Raw genomic sequence first — 15,708 nt, 5'->3', positions numbered from 1 at the left:
TCTGTGGCCTGGCATTTTTAAATTTTATTACAAAAAAAGAAAAGACAACAAACAGCAAATCAACTTTCAGTGGTCCACCTGTTGACTGTTCATACATGAGGCGCAGACGAGGAGAAGCCCTCAGTTGTTCCAGTCCTGAAATCGGAAACAATCGCTCGCGATTTTCCAAACAGGCTGGTCATTGTTGGGCGAAGCCTGAGCTGTCAGGAGAAAGTTCTGGTTGAAGAAACGCTGTTTGTTCCCCTCAAACTTGACGATCCCACCAGTGACTACGAGCAGTGTCGTCTGACCTTGAGTTGCTTGTTCTGTGAATAAAGAAAGGATAGATTGATGTTGGATTAACACGCCATCAGTGGAGGAACATCACATGTTTAATTTATGGAGGAAGATATGTTTTCACACTTAAGACGTTTTTATGGCCTGTTTAAAATTTACAGTTTCGCTATTCATTTCTAATGTGCTGATAAAAAAAAACAAAGTTCTCACTCTTAATCTGCAAAGACTGTGATGAATTGTCAATATCCTTCTGATGATCACTTTACACTACAGTTTTAATTTTCAGCAGAAACTAAATTCTCGTAAAAAATTGAGGATTTCCTAAACATCAGTTTTTCTTCTGCAACGAAAAAAAGAAACTTCCGAGATCCATCGCTGTGAGAAGTAGAAGTGTCCGACTTGAAATCTGTGCTTTTTTGCTCCATCAAGTCCAAGTCCACCTCGAGTGCACCTTGTGTGTCAGGGTGGCATTTCTGAATCCACGTCAGCTCCTGCTGCTGCTTTAGCGTGCAGGCTGTCGCCCCGATTATTCATCTAGTAGTTTGTTTTTTCACAGCTTTATTTCTAGTATATTAACTAATTATTAGTTTATCGGAGAAAACCCCTGTTTTGACGGCCTGTTGTGTTGCTGGACTGGACTTCCTCTGCTTTTGCTTATTTTTACAATGGATCTCTCTTTTTTTAGTGATTTTATATCTAGTAGCCGATTTATAAGTTGGCAGATAAAAAGCCTTTCATACACATGTTGGTATTGGCCTTTATTTTTGCATATGGAAACTTTTGCCTTTCAGAAATCTGTTTTTAATAAATGTTATGATTTGCCTTTAATTGTATTGTTATTCTTATTTTTTGTGAGTTTATTGAAGTAGCTCTTACAATTCTCCAGTTTTCCCTTGGAGAGTAAGTATTCTATCTATTCATTATTTTTGACAATCCCAATAGCACCTTTGTTTGTCCCACTAACCGTGAACTGGCTGACAGTCCAGCGTGTGCACTTGGAACTCGCTTGATGGCAGCGACTCAAAGAACTCGCCCAGAGCGTCGTGTCCTGACACCGCGTTGCCGTTCCACACCAGCGTTGCCTTGTCCAGGTAGAGTCGGGTCAAGTTCTGAGACAGAGGAGCCAATTAATATTTACAGTTAATGACAAGAACAACAACCACATGTGACATCAACCAAGAGCAGAGCGTGTGCTCTACAGGCCGACCAACACTGGATTAGTTCTCATATCAGAGTCAGTATTGGCCTTAAAGGCTATATCAATATACAGTATCACATAAGATGTATCACATTTTGGATAAGGATCCCTTAAAATAGATTACTACAGAAAAGCCGATCGCACACCTATGGGACACTATGTATCTGATGCAGCCAAGTACCGCCACAGACTGTCCAGGAGCTCGCTGATGATCCAGGTCTGGGAGGAGACCCTCAACATTTTTAACAATGTACATCAGTGAAGATTTTCAACTTCATAATTACTTCATCAAGATCTGAAGTGTTATTTTCCTCCCTTAATTTCTTTAAGCAGTGTGAGAACACAACCTCCTTCTACACCTGACACACCCTCCAAAGTGTTTGCTACTAAATGTTAGCTATGTCCATGTCATTAACATTTCTTGTATTCATTAAAACAATCCAAAAGCATGAAAATCTACACATCTGTTCTATTAAATGTAGAATATGAAAGAGTAGTGTTTGTGTTTTACTAACTTTGACGAGTAACATTTTTTTTTTACTTGCCGAATCTACTCTGTGTTATCAAAACAGAGCAATTACTGATAATTAACTCGTCATATCGGTAACCAGTGTCTGATACACACACTGTCACTTCCGGTGATATTGACCATGTGTCATTTTTAAAACCACAGAATTGATTTCTGATTGACAGAAGAGATCATGATCAGTACCCACCCTCCTCTTCTTGTCCATGCAGTCGTAGTAAATGTTGACAAACTCCTCTGAGTATCTGCAGGACTGGTCCACGTGGGTCCTGAAATCCTACAGAGACAAATGAACCTACATGTGAATGTTGAACACACACGAGTCGACTCCTCCATCATCGTGAAACAGGAGCACGTTGGGAACTAGCAAGCTAGCAGCACAACCCGTTAGCTGGTTAGATTTCAGTACGAAAGCTCTCGAGCTTACCAGCGTGCTCGCCATGAGTCCAGGTGTTCAGACAGAAGCGACCGTGAGGAACAAAGGAGGAGAATGTTTTCTGGTGTCACGTCAGGAGGTTTTCTTGTTTACTGACGAGCCAACGCCGCCATTTTGGCGCATGTATGACTTCCTCTGGTCACCGGCTGCAACTATCAAAATAAAATGTCACTGCTCGTCGCAGTTGGCTGAATGAATACCGAGGTTAATGGTGGTAGAGAATATATTTACTTTACATTTAAGCACAATTTTAAGGAACTTCCTGTACTGCCATTTACTTCAGTACTTCTATTTTTTTTTACTTCCTTGTACTTTTAATTTACTGTTCTTCACTATTTTGAATTCAGAATACTTTTCAGTATGAGCGCCAACATATATACAGTGTGATAAACACTTCAGTCAAGATGAAACAATGTTCTGCCATGTTTGAATTGTGGCCTCATACACAAAGAAGAAATAAGATAAATAATAATATTATCACAGGCTGTGGTGTCTCTAATGTATTTATGTATTGAAGGTATATGGTATGGTATAGTCTAAAAGGTCTATAAGACCTTATCATTCATGAGGGAGTTGAAAAAATGAACTATGTGCAGCCTATTGCCATACAAGTTATTTTGTCTTCTTTTATACTGATATATATTTTGCTTAAAAATCATTAATATAATTTTGCATTGATTCTAATTTTGTATTTTGTATGTTATCAGTCGTGAGAGCGTTTGTTAAGGGAAGAAAGTTTGCTCAAACCAATCGTTCACCACTAACTCCAGAGTTTTATGTTTTTGTTCCAGAACTTATCTCAACTTCTTCCACTGGTGCAGGTGAAGGAAGCATTCACAATAACTTTTTATATGAGTGATTATAGTTATCATATTATTCTATAATGTTTCACATAACATTTGATATACAATAATATACCATACATATATAACACAATAATCTTAAAAAAAAAAGTGAAGTGATATTATTAAACAATCGTTTACTATTGCACAGCCAGAAAACACTAACTTCAATTTTTCATGTCTAACTTGTTAAGCAGCTTAAAGGGTGCCAGACAAATACAATCTATGTAATTGGTATAGAACATTTGCACTAACTACATGCACAATTTTTCACCTTCGACATGTTTGTACTATTGACTGTTTTTGTTTTAATCGACCGTATGTTTACATTCTGCATGGAACAGCTTTCCTCAAGCTGCACAGTTCTCCTGAATGTTTACAACGTTGTACACATTTTCAATATATTACTGCAACAGTATTATTTCCGTATGTACACATGTACACAATATATGCACATATGTGTATATTTGTTTTTCTCCGTCTCTAATTTGTATGCCTACAGTTTTATTGCTGATTGCTGGGAGTCACCTCAGAATTTGGATAGGATTTCGTTGTATCCTGTACAATGACAAATAAAGCCTCTTTACCTCTTTAAAAATAGCATTTACTAATGAACAGTCGAAGACAGCAACTCGCCAGTGAAGCGTCTAATCTCCCTCATTCAAAGAAAAAAAAGACGGTGTTTTAATTTGAAGAGGAAACATGCGGAAGCAGAGTCGATTATTTCCTGAGTCATTGGTGCTCCAGTTCAAATGAGAAGCTGGAGAAGAAGCGCTCACTCTGCCCTCACTCTTTGCTTTTAAGGGTTTTTAACAATGGCGGGCTCCGTATCAAACGTGGAGGTGTGTAACTTCGCGTACACGGGACAGCTGGAGAAGTTAAAGCAGAGCATTCTGTCAGACAAGACGCTCGCCTGTAAAACGGACCAGGTAAGGAAGCAGACCACCTGCCGCTGTAAACACCGAGATGATGACACACACACACCATGTGAACCCTGTGTCCCTGTGTCCCTGTGTCCTCCAGGACCAAAGGACCGCGCTTCACTGGGCCTGCTCTGCTGGACACACCGACATCGTGGAGTTTCTGCTCGACCTGGGAGTTGAAGTCAATCTGCAGGATGATGTAGACACCTTTTATTTTCTTAAATGTTCTGTTGTTTCCTGTGTTAAACAAAGGGGATGAAGCATAGACTGTTTATAAAGAGGGATGAAGCTGTGATCCTGTTCTTTATGGAGGTGGAGAAATAGCTTTTAAAGGGATAGTTCACCCACAAATGTACGTTCACTCATTATCTACTCACCTCTATACTGATGGAGGGGTGGGAGAAGTGTTAGAGTCCACAAAACCCTTTCAGAGTTTCAGGAGCAAACAGTGTCGCAGCCTCCATACTGCTCCTGTGGTGTCATACAAGTGTCTAAGCCCCGACATTTAAATCCCACCTGAAACAAGGTCATTTTTACACATGGCTGGAGAGGAGGGTTTTTCGTCCTGTTGTTTTTTAAGTTTGAAGATGTGGTATATAATGTCCCACAATTCTGCAGATCAGGACAAAAAATCAAGCCAGGAAAGTCTAAGGAGCTCTCTGTAGACATGTGATAAAATTAAGAAGGTATAGGCAAAATAATAAAATCAATTCACGCTTCAATTACTGTGAAATGGAACCACCAAGAGTCTTAGACCATGAGGGAAAGTAAAGCTAAGCTAAGCAAAGCTCTATGTCTGATGAACACCAGCGCTCCTCATCATCTGGCTACTACGTCCCAACAGTGACACGTGTTGTTGCTACAGGGGGGCTTCTCTGCAGGGGCAGAGAGATTAATGAGAATGGAGTGAAGAATGATTTCACCTGAATACAGAGGAAACACGTCTCCAGAGGGCGACAACCTGAAGCATACAGCCAGGAAAAAAATCTAGAAGTCATTAAGTGGTGCACCCGAATCCCAGAATGAAATTCCATAATTGTTTGTGAAACCTGTTTACATGAACATACATGCACATCCGAGGAGGAGAGTGATTAACTACCTAAATGCCGGTGTGCAAAGATTGTAGAGGCTTATCAAAGAGATCTGTTTCCTTTTGAAGATTAGAGATTCCAGTTTTCTGTTTTTTTAACACTTGGTTTTGGGGTCACATTAGGATTTACACTGGGGTTAGGTATTTAGTTGTGGTAGCTATCTATTTTATTAAGTCGTGAACTGACCACATGGGATGTTTTACTCCCCAGGCTTCATGGACCCCTCTTCACATTGCTGCATCTGCAGGCAGAGAAGACATAGTGAAATCTCTGATTTCTAAAGGAGCTCAGCTGAATTCAGTGAATCAAAATGGATGCACCCCGCTGCACTATGCTGCCTCTAAAGACAGATATGAGGTAAGCTTCAGTAATATTGGCTGATGGTTTGAGCCTTGTGATGTTTCTGTAGTGTCTTTTCAAGTGGCTCTATAGATCTGCCATCATGTTTTAGTGTTTCATATTTCCAACGTGTTTCTAGATGGAGGTTTACCTTTAAACCAGCAACAAATGATTAATCAATTATTCAATAAACTGAACAGAAGTTGGAAACTACAGTATTTTATATTCCGTTAACAACAGAATGTTAAGAATAACTTAAATACTTAACGGAATATAATTAAGTTATTCTTAACATTCTGTTGTTCAATCCTCTCAAATAGGAAAAAAATCTGTTTACTTTTCATAAGAATTAAAAATCTTTAACTGTTGATCAGATAAAACAAGGCACTTGATGACATCACCTTGGCCTCTAGCCCCTTAGAGAAAATAATGGTTGTATCAACAATTTTTTGTTTTTATCTAGTTGGTTAGAAAATATCACTTTGACCTAAAACCTATACTACAGGATAATATTGCTATCCATGTATTTAATATTTTAGATTATAGAACAGTAATAAGTCATATAATTTGAATTATTATATCGTAGTATAGTAATAGCATAATTAGTGCTGAACAGAAGCTACTTTGTTTATCAGGAAATACACAATATTCTGCTAAATACTACATGCGATATCTAGATGATATCCCTTATTATTTATTTTCAATTAAAGTTACAGTGTGTAGAATTTTGTAATATCTAGTGTTGAAATTATCTGGGACAAAGAAAACTACAATTCATACAATTGAGATGAAACGAACTAGTGAAAACATCATGAGAATTATTCTATATTAAATTTCTGCCAATAGTTCCCTTTCACCTAAATCTTTCACTCTGGACCTTTAAATACTGAGATGATGTTTTATATTATTTAGAGCTAAATAATATAATACATCATCATGATAATGGTTTTATAACTAAAGTGGGATACGCTTAAAATGAGAAAACAGAAATGAGGAACCCAACCATAAGTCTCAAAAACATGTTTTCATATCCATTCATTACTAAGTTGTCCTGGCAATCATGCCAATCAAACACTGACTACCAACTCCAGAGAATTTTATCTTTTCAGTTTAAGTTTTTTGAATATGAGACATTTGATCTTAAGCCTCAGACTGACATTTATACGATCTGCTCCAACCATTTTAGCCATGTATTTATTTTACACTGAAACCGTGGATGTCTTTGACACTTAAAAGCACACTAAATGAAACTGAGTGAAATATTGATAATGTTAATGGAATTCATGAGTCTGTGTGCCAAAATTCCAGAGGAAGTTAATCATTTCCCCTCCAACTGCCCATGACTCTTACTTTCAGTTGGTGCCGGGTTCTTACCAAGGGGCGTCTGTAGCTGCACTTCATTGAGAATTTCCTTTAGGCAGTGATTCTTTAAAGAGGAAGTTGGATTGGTCTCTGTGGGACCACTTATGACATCACTTCCTCTTGATAGAAAGCATTGAAACGCATTCAGTTAATTGATTGCATCGTAACTGCAACAATAAGTAATGCACTGGCCACAGAATATGAAACATTACTACAGGAAGTCACAATAAAATTAGACATCTGACTTGTGCATGTGTTTGTTGGATTTAATAACTTGACTACATTTTCTACAAATTTAAGAAACATAACTCATTTTGGGAATTAAATAGACCCACAGTTTCACCCACAGTTTTTTCTGCTGTATAAGAGACTCTGACCCTAGTTTCACTCTCACTTCCTACGCTGGGTTAGAACTTTGACATATGAACCGTGGCATCCCCCTAAAGCTGACCAGATCTGGAAATGAGTGTTTCATGTAAATGGGAAATCTCTGACACTTGCCAATGACTTATGAGTAGCACAAATTTCCCTCTTTATAGATTGCCTTGCTGTTATTGGAAAATGGGGCAGACCCCAATGTCACCGACAAGTATGAGTCTACTCCCCTCCACCGAGCGTCCGCCAAGGGAAACTACCGCCTCATCCAGCTGCTCCTCAAACAGAGTGCCTCAACTAACATCCAGGACTCACAGGGCAACACACCACTGTAAGCTGGAATTAGTATTTGTCTAATACAGCATTGTGGCTGCTGGCACAAGGAACTTAGTATTTGATGAAAAGTATTTTTACATTTTAAATTCTGTATCTATTCTTTTTTCCACTAGCCACCTGGCATGCGATGAGGAGCGTGTGGAAGCAGCCAAGTTACTGGTGGAACACGGAGCCAGCATCTACATCGAGAACAAAGAGGAGAAGACCCCACTCCAGATAGCAAAGGGTAGTCTGGGTAACATACTTCGTCGGATCGTGGAGGGATGATGTGTTTACTGACCAACAAGTCAAATTGCAGCTTGAATCCCCTCCATTGCCAAGTTCAATATAAAGTAGTCTCATCTCAGTTAGTCCTCCTTGAGCCACCTGGTGGCACACATTCAGATGAGGTGAGAGATGAGACGGCATCAAGGAGGAAAGTTGGACTGAACGGAACAGCTCCCCAGACGTGGATTTGAAGTTGTGCAGACGCTCTCCTGCATTAAGCGCTGTCTAACACTGCAGCCTGTTTTCTATCAAGTTTAAATCATAGTAAAAATGACATAATAAAAGAAAGTGTTCAGCCTCTTAACAACTTGTTTGAGATGTATTTATTTGTTATACATAAAATCAGTGGATCCAATATGTACTGTGTTGCCACTGTACTGTGGATCCATGTTTACTTTCATGTTGTCATTTTATTAATAGCTTCTATTCACACCCTCATCTTCTTTATGTATTGTGGAAATCTCTGCCTTAGCATTGCCATTAATAGAGAGCTACACTGAAATGGGTAATGAAAATATGAACTGCTGAATGTCCTGTTTCACAGCAACATACAGGTGTGCTCCAGCACCCTGTTAGATCACTCTTAAGTGTGTTTACAGGTAGACAAAGCTCAGTTCACACCACACCTAACCACACCCATCACTGATGCTGTTGGCTGTGAGCTTGGGAATATTTTGAAAGCATTTCTTAGTTTTGCCTCTCTCAGATAACTTCTTTATGAACCTGGACAAGATTCTGAGACTAGGCTCTGGTTGATGTGCCTGGTCCCAGTTTAATAAAAAAGACTCTAAATAGACTCACATTGGTCCTCAGTCTTTATTTAAAAATGATGTGGAGCTTTGATTACAGTGTCTGTAACATAAAAACATGACTAATAACTACAAACAGTGGTTCAAAAGTTTTCAGATCCTTAGATACAACAATGTAGAATACTGTAGGTAAAACTCAAAAGTACAATGTATACAGTTCTATCAGAATAATATATATTATATTATGGAAAAATTAGTACCCATCCAATAAAGTGTAAGCACCATATTCATTATATATAGATGAGGTGGGGCATATTTTATTAGTTATTACATTTAAATTTGAAGTGTTAATACCACAGTTTATACTATATGTTATATTATTGAAAAATGTATTACTTATCCATTAATGTCTAAGCAGCATTTTCATCATATATATGAGATATAATATAATATTGAATTAAAACTACTCAATTAAAAATCAAGGTTGTACACATAGAAGAATCAATATTGAATGTATCGATGTATATTTATGATATAATGCATGTAAGACATCAGCATATGTTAATGATGACTAAAAATGAAAGTGAAGTATGTCTTCTCATCTATAAAAAAGTTACACGTGGGTTTTTTGGAGATCCCGAGACCCCGCATAACGCCCTACTTTTCCTGACGTCACAATGGCGAGCAGCAGGGGCGCGCACGAGAACATGCGCAGGTCTTCACTGCGCTGCTTCCACTTCCTGGAAGAGAGGTCATATAAAATAAACACTTGTGTGGATCGTCGCTCTCCTGTGGGCGGTGGTCACACCGGGACTGGCTGGAACCGAGCACCGAAGAGCTGCGTGTAAAGTATGAACACGATTATACTGAAGTTTGGCTGTTTTCTGCTCGCGGATGTAACTTTCTGACCTAGCGTAATGGGGGATAGCTAAGCTAACGTAGCTAGCTTGCGCTTGTCGCTAGCGCCAGGTGACATCTTGACGTCCCTGCTCTCTAACGTGTCGTGACTACGGTTGTGGAGTGCTGTGAGGTGAAAGTGAAGTGTTCTGGTCTCGCTGTGATCACACTGGACTCAGCGTTAGCTCGTTCTTTAGACTGAAGGTACGTCACTGAGCTCGTTCAGTGCGAGTCAGCTGTCACTGTTTCACGACTGTTTACACGCAGATCGCTGCTGTTACAACGCAAAGCTGCGGGACACGTCTCCCCGCGATCCAACTATTAATATTTGTGTACGATCAGTGAAGGTGGATTTCATTGCATGCGAGTCAAACTTTATGCAAAGAAGTTTAGATATCTAATTAAATATCTTTAAAAAAATGCCTCAACTGCTATCACACACACACTGCTGACTTAACAACGCCTTTTTAAAAAGTTGTTGTTTGATTTGCTGTCATGATATAATTAAATTATGTTTATTTGCTGTTATAACATAAAACATATGATCTATTGGAGAAAAAAAAACATTGACGTGGTTAACATCGTTTAAAGATCACAAGCTGCTCCACTCAATAAAGTGCAGACACCAGTAGATACCAGAAGATACTATGACCTGTATGACTGTGAATCAGAGAGTTATCAACGGATCAATAAATAGTTGCACAACGTGGTCACGAGGGTCCTGTGTTTTAAAATGTGATAAAACCTTATTGATGTTGACTGAGTTTGGTTTAGTTGACATCTATCCCTCCGTGCATTGTTCTGGGGGGAAATAAACATACCTGCACTAAAGTCTAAAGTATAAACTGTATCTGTCCTTGGTTGTTAGTTAGTTTATGCACTTCAATAAAAAAAGGGTTTTTTTTACACTGTGTGAATACAGTACAGCTCCAGTTCCACCCTTTTGGAAAATATGTACAAGAGGAAGAGTATCATGCTTTTCCATGAAGTCAAAGTATCACTATACAAAGAGTTTCAACACATATTCCTTATTCTGGCGTTTTTATTTGCATTTCCAAAGAATTGTTGTAGTTCCATCTGATTATAAATGAATGCAGAACTGTCTCTTTGTGGTGTGGTTGGACTGCCAAGGTATACACCCTCAGCAATACAACCACATTGTTGTGTTCTTAGTGTGTACACAACCCAGCCTCTATGGTGCCCATCCCTCACATGGGATATCCAGAGCCTCCACGTGACCACGTCTGGCTGCCACTCTTAAAGGTGCAGTGTGTAGGATTTAGTGATATCGAGTGTTGTAATTGCAGCTGAACACCCCTCACCTCACCTTCCAAACACGAAAAAGAACCTGTGGTAGCTTCAGTTGTCAGACAAACTCAAAAGGTGTTTAGTTTGTCCAGTCTGGACTACTGTAAAAAAACATGGCGTCCTCCGTAGAGAAGACCCCCTCAATGTAAATATAAAGTATTTAAAGGTGTGTAAGATTTAGGTAATAGGGATTTTTGCCAGAAATTGAATACAAAATAATCCTAGTGATGTTTTCACTGGTGTGTTTCATCTACATTATATGAATTTTTCTTTACCATAGAATGGGCCCTTTATATTAAAAAACGTATATTAACTTATATTTACATGGAGAGGGGTCCTCTCTGTGGAGGCCGCCATGTTTTTTTACATTAGTCCAAACTGGACAAACTAAAACCTTTTGAGTTTTCATGACAACTGAAGTTCATCACAGGTTCTCTTTCATGTTGGGAAGGGGAGGGTGAGATGAGGAGCATTCAGCTGCAACATGACACTTCACCTCTAGACACTAAATTCTACACACGGATCCTTTAAATATAAAGGGACTTCTCTGGGGTAAAGAAAACTACAATTTATACAATTTAGATGAAACGAACTAGTGAAAACATCATGAGGATTATTCTCCATTAAATTTCTGCCAATACTTCCCTTTCACCTAAATCTTACACACTGGACCTTTAAAGTCACAGTGGCCCTTTACAAAGCCTATGTTGAATGTGTATTCTAGATCATTAGCTACTTTGTTTCCTTTCGTCCTGTAGCTTAGATCAGCACTATGTGACATTTCAGATAGATCATTTAGCATTTGCTTAACTTCTCCATCTATAACCTATTTTGTCTCTCTGTTTTTTCTGCAGATATTCTGTCCATCAACTGACCCCACTCAGCAGCTTCTATCATGTCTTATCTCAACCAAGACAGCAATTTGGAGTCAGATCACTTAGTTGATTTTTCCCTGATGAACAGTCGCCTCGACTCGTTCCGTGGCTCCAGCCTGGCCCTGCAGGTGCCAGCAGAGAGGTTGGCCCAGGCTGGCTTCTACTTCACCGGCCAGGCCGACCGTGTCCGCTGTTTCAGCTGTCAACAAACTGTGGAAAACTGGCACAGGGGTGACAGACCTGTTGAGAGGCATCAAGAGGTAATCATGATAGCAGTGATAAAACAAATGTGATGTAGTTTTTAGTTTTCTATATAGTTAAAATCATGCAATCCTCCTGTTACAGGTCTCCCCATCATGCAGGTTTCTCAGCTGCTCCCACCGCACCCACCCCGGCTCCATCTGCAGTGCAGAGGCAGAAGACATGGAATATCGTTTGAGAACGGGATCGGTGGTTGATGAGTCCACCTACCCTATGGCTCCTCACATGAGGAGTGAGGAGGCCCGGCTTCAGACCTTCTCTTCTTGGCCGTCTTCTGCACCAGTGCGACCCCAGGATCTGGCCCAAGCCGGCCTCTACTACTTGGGGGAGAGTGACCGGGTGCAGTGTTTCTGCTGTGGTGGCATGCTGGGGGGCTGGGAACAGGGGGACACTGCCTGGGGAGAGCATACCAAACATTTTTCCTACTGCTTCTTCATCCTTGGGCACGATGTGGGCAACGTCCCATTCCAAGGGGGTATAGAGGAGGAGAGCAGCAGTAGTCAACACCAACACGCTCACGTCCCTATGGGCAGTTTTGAGGAGAGGCTTGGTAGTTTCGCAGGTGTCCAGCACCCGATCGATCACGACAGACTCGCCAGAGCTGGCTTCCACTACGCAGGTAGAGCCAGATGTCTGAGTAAAGGGGAATATTGGGACCAGATATAAAGCAACATTTGAAAACTATGAGCGATTTGCATTTTCTTTGGTAGTTGATCATAGTTAAGCAAGCAGGCCTAAATTATGTCTGTGCTTACAGGGACAGAAGACAGGGTGTTGTGTTTCCGCTGTGGTGGAGGCTTGAAGGGCTGGCAGCCGGAGGAGGACCCTTGGGAAGAGCATGCAAAACACTACCCTGGGTAAGTGCACCGCTGATGTCCACTCATCTCAACATATCCAATTGGGTCAAAAAGTCTTTGCCAGAATGGGAAGATTTAGGATCCTAAGGTGTATACTTTGGTTTTAATACAATTACATGTTTTATTTAAACAGATGCAGCTTCCTTTTGGCAGAAAAGGGTCCAGAATTTGTCAACAGCATCCAACTTCAAGACCCACAACGAAATAGAGCTGTAAGCTTTCAGTGCATTTAAAAACAGCTTGTTGTTGTTGACTTTGCCAAATAATCTGATTTTCTTGTACTCCATTTTAACAAAAATATATTTACTTCATCTTGATAAGGACTAAGAGAAATCAGAACAGTTAAAATTCCTCCCTCAGTGGTGCTACCTTGTTCCAAAATCCACATTTTGGATTAAACAAAAATAAATGAGTCAATTTCCACAATTAAACTCAGACATACAGACACTGTAGTAAATGCTTCAAAATCATACTTTATTAAAAATTGTGGGTAGAAATGATTTGATGTTCTGTTCTATATATATATATGTTGTGTGAGTGGCCTTGTTTTGTAATGTGGTCCATCACAACCTTTTATTTGACTTAAATCGTACTGAAAATATATATATAACTATGATCATGTTTGTTTTCAGACTTCAAGTCATCAGAATGGATTTTCTGGAAATACAAATGGTAAATATTTAAGTATTTTATTTTGAAAATCAATACAAAACATAACAGAAAAGTATGAATTCATCTGTGTCAAACCGAATTCATATAACTGGAGAAAATGTGTGGCTGTGTACACTGATGTTTCATGTTTGTGTTCAGAGGTACTGCGGTCGGCCCTGGCTCAGAAAGCCGTAGAGATGGGTTTGAATCCATGCGAGGTGGAAAAGACGATCCTGGAGAAGATCAGACGGACAGGCTCAGGCTACTCCAGCCTGGAAGCCCTTCTGGAGGATTGCCTCAACAATTCACCCGATAGCGATAATGCAAAGACAGAGAAGCAAGGTACTGCACCTCCTGTATCCTGAGGCGTATTCATTACATTAACAAATACTATAGTTGACTACACAAAGCAAAACCTGAGCAGCAGTGATTGTAATATTTGAGCCACCAGGCTTGGATCTGTCTTTCATTTCCCCTTCTCTCTTTCTTTCAGATGAAGACCCACTGGAGAAGCTGATGAAGCTGCAGAGGGAGAAACAGTGTAAAATATGTATGGACAGAGATATTTCTATTGTCTTCATCCCATGCGGTCACCTGGTCAGTTGCGACGAGTGTTCAAAGTCACTCATCAAGTGCCCGATCTGCTGTGGTGCCATTTTACAGAAGCTCAAGACCTACATCTCTTAAGGGAATTGAAACGCTTGCTGACTTCAATGCTGCTTTCCCCCTAACTTTGTAATATTGTATTTTAATATTAAATGTAGATAGCCTGTAATATATTTGAGGACCATGTTGTCTGTATGAATATGAGAATGAAAGAACAAGAAAATGTTTTTGGACAATCTGAAGTGGTACATAGCTGTTACTATTGAGGTGAGATAATAGTTATTGATTTTCCATCATGAATACTGACGTCTGTAAATACACACTTAAATATATTTCCCATATCATAACACTCATTCTTGCCAGAAGTGCCTTTCCAGTATAAAAGCTTAAAGTACTTGTTTCTAGATTATTATTTTTTTCATTTCATTTTGGACATTGAGCACAATCGATTTGAACTTCAGATGTAATGTTTCATACACTTATACAGCCAGCTCATTTATTTAGATTGGTGTACTTTACCTTCAAGACCTTTATATGCTTGCTGCTCTGTTTGGACATTTCAGGGCAGATTAGTAAATCACAACTTTACTCTTACATTTACAAAATTAACTGTGGTGAGGGCTTGTGTTGAATGAGTGTGGTGTGAAATCATTTTACCATTCCACCATGCAATCTCCTGTATCATCAAGAGTGAATAAATTTGTTTGGACTGGACTTCAGTGGTTTTCTTCAATTATTCCTACATTTAGATTTTTTTTTGTACAATAAGTGGTTAGATTTGGTGTTAAAGAAGACACCAATCCTGTCTTACTACCCACTTTGGGTTGTTACATGAGTAAAAAATTAATGAATCTCATAGTTTTTCCAGTTACGTAAAATGTTATTGTGGAAATTTGATCTGATTTTTCGAAGGACCCACGGGAGATATAATATTTTTTTAGGACAATCCAATCAGGATTCACAGTATATTTGACAAATTGAGTTCTCTTTTTTGGGGTGTGATGAAGTTGATGTCAGTGTTGATGTATATTTCAGTTTCTCCTGCTGTTTGACTGAACAATTCCCACCTCTGATAGTACGTACTAGTAATTACTGTTGCAATAACTCCATTTATTTATTTATTTTGCTCATATTATATTCATACTCATTTTACTACATAAAGTCATATTTATTAAGTCATGTGCAAACAAATACTGCAATTTTGCACCTTGTCTCTATGTGAATGTCCCTGACCTGCTGCTGTGACACAACGATGTCCCAATTAGGATCAATAAAGTTCTTCTATCTATCTATCTATCAATCAATCAATCAATCAAATGTATTTATATAGCACGGTATCACAACAAACAGTTGTCTCAGGGTGCTGCCAAAAGTCCAAGATCTTAAGAAACACAAAATCCAACTTGTTCCACACCGAGCAAGCACGAGCAACAGCGGGGAGGAAAAACTACCAGATGGAAGAAACCTCCGGCAGAACCGGGCTCGGTGTGGACGGCCTCTGCCAGGACCGGTTGGGGTGATGGAGAAAGAACA

General features: G+C 39.4%; 3 protein-coding genes across 4 annotated transcripts; 2 read left to right on the top strand and 1 right to left on the bottom strand.

Moving 5' to 3' along the window:
• Positions 1-4: 4 nt before the first annotated feature.
• On the bottom strand, positions 5-2,594 carry nxt2 (nuclear transport factor 2-like export factor 2). Its single transcript, XM_020113375.2, has 4 exons — positions 2,428-2,594; positions 2,191-2,277; positions 1,241-1,385; positions 5-305 (listed from the first exon to the last, which is right to left on the bottom strand). The coding sequence occupies exons 1-4, from the start codon at positions 2,440-2,442 to the stop codon at positions 121-123; spliced, it is 432 nt and encodes a 143-aa protein (XP_019968934.2). The 5' UTR covers positions 2,443-2,594; the 3' UTR covers positions 5-120.
• Positions 2,595-3,995: 1,401 nt separating this feature from the next.
• On the top strand, positions 3,996-8,275 carry psmd10 (proteasome 26S subunit, non-ATPase 10). The gene is made up of 5 exons (XM_020113157.2): positions 3,996-4,207; positions 4,302-4,400; positions 5,503-5,649; positions 7,533-7,699; positions 7,818-8,275. Exons 1-5 carry the CDS (start codon positions 4,094-4,096, stop codon positions 7,969-7,971), a joined length of 681 nt encoding a protein of 226 aa, XP_019968716.1. The 5' UTR covers positions 3,996-4,093; the 3' UTR covers positions 7,972-8,275.
• Positions 8,276-9,399: 1,124 nt separating this feature from the next.
• On the top strand, positions 9,400-14,889 carry xiap (X-linked inhibitor of apoptosis). Of its 2 annotated transcripts, none has more exons than XM_020112873.2 (8): positions 9,400-9,569; positions 11,780-12,060; positions 12,146-12,680; positions 12,819-12,918; positions 13,052-13,130; positions 13,551-13,590; positions 13,729-13,911; positions 14,063-14,889. In XM_020112873.2, exons 2-8 carry the CDS (start codon positions 11,821-11,823, stop codon positions 14,254-14,256), a joined length of 1,371 nt encoding a protein of 456 aa, XP_019968432.2. In that variant the 5' UTR covers positions 9,400-9,569; positions 11,780-11,820; the 3' UTR covers positions 14,257-14,889. The 2 variants fall into 2 exon arrangements, with proteins under 2 accessions (XP_019968432.2, XP_069387277.1); XM_069531176.1 differs by having other exon boundaries at positions 9,504-9,821.
• The last annotated feature ends 819 nt before the right edge of the window (positions 14,890-15,708 follow it).

The sequence above is a fragment of the Paralichthys olivaceus genome, chromosome 9, assembly GCF_024713975.1.
Source record: "Paralichthys olivaceus isolate ysfri-2021 chromosome 9, ASM2471397v2, whole genome shotgun sequence".
NCBI lineage: Eukaryota > Metazoa > Chordata > Actinopteri > Pleuronectiformes > Paralichthyidae > Paralichthys > Paralichthys olivaceus.
Note: the sequence above shows the minus strand (reverse complement) of the source record. Positions and strands in the feature narration are given on the sequence as shown.

Excerpts from the sequence above, each read along its gene's own strand:
- psmd10 (XM_020113157.2), top strand. The coding sequence starts at position 4,094 with ATGGCGGGCTCCGTATCAAACGTGGAGGTGTGTAACTTCGCGTACACG. Across the intron at positions 4,208-4,301 it reads TCGCCTGTAAAACGGACCAG|GACCAAAGGACCGCGCTTCA; the intron begins GTAAGGAAGCAG and ends TGTGTCCTCCAG. Across the intron at positions 7,700-7,817 it reads TCACAGGGCAACACACCACT|CCACCTGGCATGCGATGAGG; the intron begins GTAAGCTGGAAT and ends TTTTTCCACTAG.
- nxt2 (XM_020113375.2), bottom strand. Across the intron at positions 1,386-2,190 it reads GCATGGACAAGAAGAGGAGG|AACTTGACCCGACTCTACCT; the intron begins GTGGGTACTGAT and ends CCTCTGTCTCAG. Across the intron at positions 306-1,240 it reads GGACTGTCAGCCAGTTCACG|AACAAGCAACTCAAGGTCAG; the intron begins GTTAGTGGGACA and ends CTTTATTCACAG.
- xiap (XM_020112873.2), top strand. The coding sequence starts at position 11,821 with ATGTCTTATCTCAACCAAGACAGCAATTTGGAGTCAGATCACTTAGTT. Across the intron at positions 12,681-12,818 it reads AGCTGGCTTCCACTACGCAG|GGACAGAAGACAGGGTGTTG; the intron begins GTAGAGCCAGAT and ends CTGTGCTTACAG. Across the intron at positions 12,919-13,051 it reads CATGCAAAACACTACCCTGG|ATGCAGCTTCCTTTTGGCAG; the intron begins GTAAGTGCACCG and ends TTATTTAAACAG.